The 9,624-nt window shown below is 40.9% G+C and overlaps 1 protein-coding gene across 1 annotated transcript in view; it reads right to left on the minus strand.

Moving 5' to 3' along the window:
* Positions 1-3,178: 3,178 nt before the first annotated feature.
* LOC138003060 (uncharacterized) overlaps positions 3,179-9,624 on the minus strand; it is a 7,507-nt gene continuing 1,061 nt past the window's right edge. Inside the window, exons 2-3 of the mRNA XM_068849005.1 lie at positions 8,441-9,016; positions 3,179-3,993 (exon numbers count right to left, since the gene is read on the minus strand). Of these exons, the coding sequence (XP_068705106.1) occupies positions 3,179-3,993; positions 8,441-8,882 (1,257 nt within the window). The 5' untranslated portion in view covers positions 8,883-9,016. The remainder of the gene's footprint in view (positions 3,994-8,440; positions 9,017-9,624) is intronic.

Genomic DNA, 9,624 nt, shown 5'->3' on the forward strand with positions numbered 1-9,624 from the left:
AACAGCCAATCAGATCACGAGTTTGGTCGGCCAAAATTTGGCCGACCGTCCGGAATTCTTGAGAGACTTTTGGTCAGGCCCAATTTTAGCGAGCGACGACATAAGAGGACATATGAGCGAAGCTAAAAATGGGCCTGATCGCAGGTTATTCTCATCCGGTTGGTCAATAAATTTGGAAAATCGCTTACCTTTGTGCAACGATTATTCCATCCGGATTATTTGACTAAGTGGTTAGCACCCCGTGTTCTCGGTGACGACCCAGAGAAAAGCGAACACTGGGAACGAGAAAGTTTGATACAAATAAAATACCCGATTGAGCATGCGTTCCTCTGTAGTTGAATCGGTATTGAGCCGGAGGCTAACAAATCAAAGTCTTTTAAATGTTTCCACCGAGCTTTTTTGTTTTCCTCCAAGTGTATGTCTTTTGTTTTACATACAGTCTGTAGTCTCTTCCCCGGTATTTAACTATGACCTGCAGAAGGAACCCATGCGTTATTACTGGTATAAAAAAATGCACAAAAGTGATGGATGTATTCAATGTCATATCTGGCTTGCTAATCGCCCTGTCTTGCAGTCAGAGACTGGATTGTTAATGGCGCAGCTCGGCGAGTCGCTCTGCCCCTGAACGCAATCCATGCATGACCTCCGAGCACAGAAACCACAGCCAGAGGGAATAACAGGGTTCGTGCTACTCTTTGAAGTCCTTGAAAAGCCCTGGAATTTAATTTTGGACTTCAAGGGCGCTTGAGAAGCCCTTTGAAAAAAGAATTTTGTGGAAAACCGCTTGAAAACTCCTTTAATTTTTGCTTGGGTTAAAATTGTTGAGATTGCATCGTGCTAAGTTAGAGACATTTCAGAAATTGAGCCCAAAATTGACTATTAGGGAAACATTAAAACCAAAAATTAAAATGCCCGTGGGTGCACTTAACTTTCAGGATGTGGTAAGAAATATCAAGGTAAGCTTTTTTAGCCAAGAAAACATTGTAACACTATGTATGGCGTAGAAATCTTCTTATAAAGACTCCTTGAAAACTCAATTCCTGGTTCTTGAAAACCCCTTGAATACTCCTGGAATTTTATAGACAAAATCCAGCACAAACCCTGAATAAGCTGGACGTCGATTTTGCTGAGGGAGGAAAACTGGCGTGCCCGGAAAAAAACCCTCAGAGTAAATTGAGATCAACTGAAACTCAGCCCACATACGAACTGATTCGTAGAGGTGAGAGACCCAAGCGTTACCAAAGGGACATCCTTACTCCCAATAGGGATACAAGTACAGGTACACGTAGAATTCATTTAGACACGGTAAAAAACATCAGTTACAAAACATTAAAAGTAAAGCTGATTTACACGTTTGCTGTGTGGGAGTACGGAGAGGACATTAATAAATGTAAATCGTGTTTAAACGTCTTAAAAGATTTAGTCTCTTTTTCATATTAGCTGGGAGGCTATTCCATAAACAAGGCCCACTGTAGGAGAAGCTTCGTCACAGTTTTAATAAAAAATCAGTGCGGGGCTTAGGTAGTACAAGTTTGTTGCCTTTGTCTCTGAGTTCATTATCGGTACTGTATGGTATGTACAGGCTTTTCAAGTACTCCGGAGTTTCTTTGTTTCTTTGTCCTTTCCTCGCGTTTTGCTTAATCTCCTGGTATAAAGGCTATCCCACCCAAGTCTAGTACGGAATAGCAGATTTAGTTATTACCCTAACGGCTCGATTTTGAAGTTTTTGCAACTTGTCGGCCAATTCGTTGGGCTTTGCGAACTAAGTAAACAAGGGAGTGGTCTCTAATACCCTGTGGAATGACACCCGAATTAACTATTTTATCATGATTATTAGTCATACGTAAGTCAATGAGGGGCTGGGAACGTAGCGTTACCTTTATGGGTACCGTAATTAACTGAGCAACTGAACAGCTCAGCATCTTGGAAGAGTTACCATCTGAGGCATCCTTTTTGTCCTTCTCTTGTTGCAAAGTGATAAAGGGCCTCAGATCACATGTCGCAGAGGATTTGGACCCAGTGTGTCCATATATTTGGATCCTTCTTGGATTTATACTCTTTTGGGTTACATGTGTGGGCACATTTGTACCCCCATTGAACTGGAACCCTCTTTCATGGTCCATATCACTGGCAGATGTGGTCCCCTTTTTTGGCTTATTCATGCCCCAGTACTGTTGATGTTCAAGGGCTAAATAAGTTCATCCATTGGATAAGTTACTATCCAACTGTTTCGATCTATGCAAAGATTTAGTACTTGCACTTGTAACCGTGAATATGCAAGCACATTAATATATTATACTCTGGATAGTGACTTATCCAGTGGATAAAGTTCTCTGGTCTTGAAACAACCGGGACCACGCCGTTCCAATTTTTAAGGTTTCTAGTCACTTATATTAAATTTCAGCATTTTGGATTTACAAGGATAGATTTTGGGGTACTTGGTATGTGCATTGGTCAGTTTTTCGGACTTATTTTGTTGTCAATCGGGGAAAAAAGCTGAAATCACCTATTACTTCTGAACTGCATATATTGGACCCTCAAGGATCCTTATCTGTCTTAGCAGCCTGGGACCATGGTTCTAGTTTAATCCTTTAAGTGACCCTGGGGGTAAAAGGGCTAGTAAGGACGGAGGGGCACCCCATTGTCAAGTAAAAAGTAAGCTCTTTAAGTGACCACTGGGAGTAAAAGGGTTAATAAGGACCGAGGGGTCCCCCATTGTCAAGTAAAAAGTAAGCCCTTTAAGTGGCCACTGGGAAGAAAAGGATAACCACGCAGTCTAGAGCAAAGCTCCACATCTGGAGGCACCGCGAGATCTCCATGACTCATGCAATTTATAGGGAAGATGGGAAGACATCTGTTTACAAACATTCATTTGTTCTTCAAATATGCCAACCCTTGAAACAAAAGAACTGTTTCTCTCTGGCTCTGGCCCGGGTTGCTGGAAGCATGGTTAAATACCATGAAAACCAACAGGTTCTGCTATCTCTCAACCAACGGTTATCGTTAACTAGCTATAGGCTTCGAGCAACCGGCCCATGGCTGGCACAAATAATAATGAGGTGACATCAACGATATCTTTGCTATTCATAGGGAAAAAAAACAATTATTGTATTCAAAGTGAGTTTTTGAAACTTTATTCGTAGAAAATACGATTAGTAATCAAGTGCATGCAACCCATCTAACAGTGTAAGTTTTTTATCCATCCAGCTGTGTGTGCATGTCTTGTTAAACAATATTCTCCCAGCTTAAGGTCCTCAATACAATGTTTCTTGAGAATTCTTTCTTGAAACAAACCAATTAAGCCAGCAGTAAGCTTCCCACAGGCATTTCCTACAGTCAACAGACTCAGTGCAAACTCTCTTCTCGTCTGATTTGATATCAAATCAGAGACCGTATGTGCTGAGTTCAGATACATCGATCCCGCTGTGAAACCCTCGGTTGCGCAGAGTGCAATGATTATCTCTACACAAGGAACAAATCGAAACCACGACGCGAGAACGAAAGCAAAGCAGTGTAGAAACGAAATCAATGCTAAAATCCAAGTACGACTGACCTTGATGTAAGGCACTAGACCCGGACTGACAGCAGAGACTAGAAACAAGTGTGACCGGCCTAGGAACTTGCCAATGTGATACGAGAGCAAATAATATGGATAGTGATCCCGCGGCCTAAAGGGCGCGTTAGGAAATGCTATGGTGGTTATAATAGCATGGTTTGAAAGGTACTCGGAGAAGTAAGTTATGAATAGAAAAATGATGTATGGAAAAATGTCTTTTGCTACATGTATTTTATCTGCAAACGTAACGTACTGTTGGGTGTCCTCTGCGGATTTTTTCGGGTTCTGTGAAATATCCTGACTCTCTGGTGAAGGTGCTGTTGTCCGCGTGACTGGCTCTTTATCTAAGAGGGCGTAAAGAACAAAGAACAAAGCAGGCCATGGAATGGTTATCATGATGGCTGTCCGGGGCGATACACATGTCCATGTAGTTAAACCTGCAGATAAAATTGATTGTTGAGTTTTTAACAGAATCGCATAAAACACAAAAAAACAGCCCACTAGATTCTAGAATACCCGTCCACTTAATTTGCATATGAATAGCGTCTATTGTTATATTTCTCGTTGCACAAAGATCCTTGGCTTGCATCTGACGGCCACGGCCATGGCGGCCATGTTGGTGTACTGAACAATGGCGAAAAAGTCTTTTGGGAATTTGGTTCTATCATAACGCAAACCGTGAATGAGATTTTGCTTTTGTTTTGTAGAGCAACATGGCCGTCTAATCACGAGAGTGCAAGCCAAGAATACAATAGTGGCCGGGGTATTCTAGAAGCGCAACTACCCAGCTCCTAAGCGAATTACGACAAGACTAAGGCGCAATTAGTTTATCCTTGCTAACAGCTTTGTGGCGTGATTCAAAGTAGCCTTTTCTTTCATTTCATATGCTTTTACTTCATTGGATTTAAAGTCAGCAATCGGGAAAGAACATAAGAATACTTCTTCGGATACTTCTACTTCTGCTCCTTCTAACACGTTTAGCGCATTTACCAGGCTAATTATTTTCTTTTCGGCCGGCTCACAGACAGGCAACTACCGTGACCAAGGCTCAAACAGGGTTCTCTTGGCGGAAAGATCGGGGGAAAGATATAACAAGTTTACCACAATTGGTAAAGGGTATGAAATAGAACTAACTAGACGCATAACTGCGTGAACTCGGACTTTCCTGATGTTCTGGATCGTCAAATGAAAACCAAAGAAAAAGAAATGCAGAAGAGGTGGTTGTCCTGTGCAAGGTTATAAGCGGGAAAAATCCACATTCGTGGCATTCCTGTAAGGACACCAAAATGGCCACCCCGCTTGAGTTTTGCAGGGGCATGTCACGGCCAGTAAACTGGTACCGTTACTAAGACATGTGACAAATTTGTGAGCATGTGAGCAGGCCATGTGAGCGCGTCTTTGCGGCTGATCTTTGGTCTTTCTTTCTTCGTTTTTGCGATGGAACTTTGAAGCTGGGTAAGTACTATATTCAATATTCCTTTCGAGTATGACGTTATTTAAACGTTTTGAGCTTAGCATTTATTAATATTGTCTACTTCATTCATCGGGGATAATACTTGAATCAGTTGCAAGGAGTTTGTTTACGCTGCCGATTAACGAAATTCGAAGGGTAACAATTGTGAGCCTACGGAAACTGGCGCTGTCACGCAACGTATCAACAAGTCGCAGTTTGTACAGGGGACCACTTAGCTGGAATCGGACTTTGACATTATGATATATCTGTCTGTAAAACCTTCGTTGCCGATCAGTTTAGCAATAGACCGGGGTTGAAAGTCAGATAGGGAAATCATTTATTTTAGGTATATATATTTACGTGACGGCCTCGAAAGCACTCTCATGATCTTTGATTACTACTAGTTTATTATCTAGGTTAGAATGGTGGCAGTGATTCTCGTTATGGAGCAGGGATGGCGTAGTGGTGATTACATTAGTCTCCCACGCAAATGTTCTTAGGGCTTAGTCACGCGTTTCTCCCCCAGGAACCTCTGCTGAAACGCAAAGCCACTTCCGTTCGTGAATTACGGTCCAATCATAGGCCGTTTTCCAGTTTTGAGTAAACTCGTGTTTCGTATGGCATTTTTTGGCAGCCTGTAGTTGGCTATGCACACCCCAATTAGTCAATGCTGATTGGTTTGTTTAAATAGTGGACAAACAGCCGTTAAAATGAAGTGGTTTTTCGTTTCAGCAGACGTTCGTGGGGGAGGAACGCGTGACGAAGCCCTGAGAACGGAGCCCTGGGAAGCTATGATTGCTTTTGTCTCTCACCAATGTGGCCCCGGTTCGATTCTGGACTCGTGGCGATATGTGTGTAAAGTTTACTGTTGGCTCTTTATTCTGCTCCGAGAGGTTTTTCTCCGGGTTCGGTTTTCCCCTCTCCTCAAACACCAACATTTCTAAATTCCAATTTGATCGGATTGAGGGCCACATTGAAAACTATTGGGTCACCAGTAAATATGTTAGCCTCGTTAAATAAAGTCGTTATTGTTATTGTTATTATTATTATTATTATTATTATTATTATTATTATTATTATTATTATTATTATTATTATTAAATGCTCGTAAAGTGATCTCTCGTAAAGCTCGCGGACCGACCCGTTAAGAAAATGCTTAACCTATTCTAGTGTGAGTCTACCGAACGGTGTGAGCATTTGTATACGGTTTGACATATTACACACCATATTTGTGCTAACTTTTCAACGACGCCATTTTCATTCAAATCCACGTCATTCTTGTCCCCAGAGCTCCCCGTTTCTTTTAGTCACATGGTCAACGAAACGAAAGAGAACGTAAGCAACGACGACGGTGACGGCAACGAGAACGTCATCTCAAAATACAAATTTGCGTTATTGTAATCACTTCGTGACTATTTTAACCTTTTAATGGGACAAGGGTGTGGTAGTTACTATAGAATGACACTGGTCAGTTAGGAGAGACTATGAAATTTTTTCTCAAGTACTGACGTCCTTGATAAAACCTCAAATTTGGCTTTTTCACGTTGTTGTTTAGCAGACGACGGCAAAGAAGTGAACAAAAGTGAAAATGCACGTACAGCGCGTGCAAAGCAGTTGTTTTTGTCCATAAATATGCAAACGTTCTCGCTGTCGTCGCCATTGTCGTTGCTTAAGTTCCCTATCGCATCGCAACGAAGTCATTCTCGATCTTAACCATCCTGTTTTGTTGTTTGGTAACCGACAAGCACAATCAAAGCCTTTTAAACGCTTCTTCAAAATGATCCACTGAGAAAACATCCATTATACCAATATCTTCTCTCCCCTCACTTACGATTATTGAAAATTGAAAGAAGTGCGCATGCCCTGCCGGATGTCCGAGATTTACGTTCATCCGGTATTCGTTGCGCCCAAAGCCTATCGTTTCTCCGACCAAGTGACCAAAAGAAACGTAGGGCCCAGGGGAAGAGAATGACGCCACGTATGCACTTTGGCTTAAATTTTGGCACATGCGCTATAAAAGATGAATCAGCAATAAGCCACTTTCGATATAATAAAATTCTGCTTGAAAGAGGGGCTTAAATTGTACAGGAGAAAGACAGAGGAAAGTGGATGGTATGCTAATATCTTTCACATTCATTACAACTTCTTTCTATTGTTTTTGTCCTATCTGCCTCATTACCAAGCTGAATATTGACCAAAATTTCTCACATCGATGGGTTACCATATTTTCTCAAGTATGGTGCTGGCGCGCGCGGAGCTCCGCTATTAATCTTTCTACCGTGACATGGCCACCGAGAAGTCAGGTGCAATCAAAATACACGCCATGCACGCATGCGCTTTGTTAACTTCGCGCACGCGCTTTTCAAGCTTGTGTGCGATTTGCGAGCGAATAAAAGTAAAAGCGAATCCGAAATTTTACCTGGAGTGTTTCCCTTGAAAAGTACGAATAAAAACTGGCATTCAATGCTATGCTCTTAATTAAAGTGCTACTACGATCAAAAAGTCATATTCTTTTTAGCTTCAGATTTTTGAAGTTTGATTGCTGAACACTAGCCTGGCATATTTTTGAGCTTTGATTTTTATTCAAAGGCTGTTTACTTTGAGCGTAAGTTTTTGATTTCACGGTCCGCCATAGACCTAATCGGCTAACTCAACGTTGTACCCAATTCAAATCTCCCGGAACTAAGATTCTTTGTGTATTGTATTTGCATGATAATGTAGTATTCATATTTAAATTATATGGAAATTCCTGGAACAAAACGTTTTAATCCCAAATGGTTTGAATTGGGTAAAACATTGAGTTAGCCGATTAGCTCTATTACTCACGTTCCAAACTGACCATTTGGACCTCAGAGGGTTGGTTCTAGGGAAAAGTGACGTCATTTACTCACAAGCTTAAAATTTCATCGTGTAAAAGCAGCTTATAATATATTTTGCAAAACGCGAGTTTAAGAGTCTGCATCCCTGAAACTCCCGTGCTGCATATTAATTCAGTCTCGTACACACGCATTACATTCTTAAACTATTAAGTCTTTGACGTCATTTTCTCCTCGATCAAGCTATCTCAAGATCTTAAAATTAGTAATGGCGGACCTTTAAATAAGAAAGTTCCAGTTAAAATAAGCAGGTGCCTTTTTTTAAATCAGGGCTTAAAACTTGGGTAACTTCGTGTTTAGTTAACATAGTTTTGAAATTTAAAGAAAAAAGAAAAAATCGATCTTTTGGTCAGAGTATCACTTTATAAAATTGCTAGTTGCATTTCACCTAGGATTGAGCTTTGTTCCGATCCAGTCCTTTGATGTCTGATTTAAAGACACTCTCTACCCCATCTTATTTGCAAGATTTATGCTTTGATCAACCAGTTCTGGGTAATTGATTCATTGGCTGGTAAGTAATAAATGATTGTGAGAACTAAGATTTTGTTCACTTACTGGTATAGTAAAGGGGTCCAACAAACGAAGATACTCCCACACCGGCCACAAAGGCACTGACTGTAATGTGCTCATAATAGGCGGTAAGAGAGAGGAGAGTAATCTCACTAGTAGCCACCCCAGATTCCACAATGCTTACACCCGCAAGTCGTCCTGGGATGCGCGGTGAGACAACCAAAGTCACCAGTCCCCCGAGGAAAAATGTTACAACAAGACAGATTTTATGGAAGTATGAAATACGTTGGAAGAACCATGGCGCTGCGAGCTTTACAACCAAAACTGGAATGGCTATCGATATTATTACCACTGTGGTTGCGATCGTTGATCCTGCCAAAATGTCTTCGGCTGCAATCAAGCAAATTTCGTCGTAGATCAGCGACAACATTCCGAAGAAGAAGAAACAGAAAATGTTTCGCCCTTTTTCCTTGTTCTCCACTTCCATCGTTCTCCAATCTTCCGGCCTTTCCAGAATTTTTAAATGAATCAAGTCACACGATAGGTTTCACTGGGTGAATTTTTATCCTCCAAGTTAAATCACCACATCCTCATCATGCAATGCTTTGAAAGTAAGCTCAACTGAAAAATAATGAAAAAAGGCTCAGGCAAAACAAGTTAATTAAACATTTAATTGAAAAATATCACAGATCGAATTTTGTATTTTCACTGAATGTGAAGCGCATGCAAGCAGAGTTCCACCACAAAAACTATCGCTCGAACCAGAATCGAAATGGCTTTCTGGCGCAATCGAGCATTTAAATTCTCAGAGGGTCATTTATACCAAATTAGGTTGACTGATAAATCCCAAATCTGGACCAACACGGATGAAGCCCGGGCTTATAATTGAACGACTTCTTATTAATGGTGGAATGGCTCTGTTCACTTGCCTAACCCAGTGTATCCATTATCAAGAGATCTAGATATTCAAGGTAAAGGTGTTTGAAAATGTCTGCATTGTTTATGGAAACTTTGTCCTATTTTTTTTTTCATATTTGGGAAACAACTTTTTTTCAGAACAGGGTCCTCCAAATTTCCTCGATTTTGGATTTCCACCAGTAGCTTTGTCCGTGAAATGTCTCATCTAATCAAAAAAATTACAATTTCCTCAATTTTGATTAGTTTAAAAAATTCCCATTTTCCACTAATTCACTTGCCAAGTTGTTATCGGACAGTTCAATAAGCCAATC

This window comes from Montipora foliosa, chromosome 5 (genome assembly GCF_036669935.1).
Source record: "Montipora foliosa isolate CH-2021 chromosome 5, ASM3666993v2, whole genome shotgun sequence".
NCBI lineage: Eukaryota > Metazoa > Cnidaria > Anthozoa > Scleractinia > Acroporidae > Montipora > Montipora foliosa.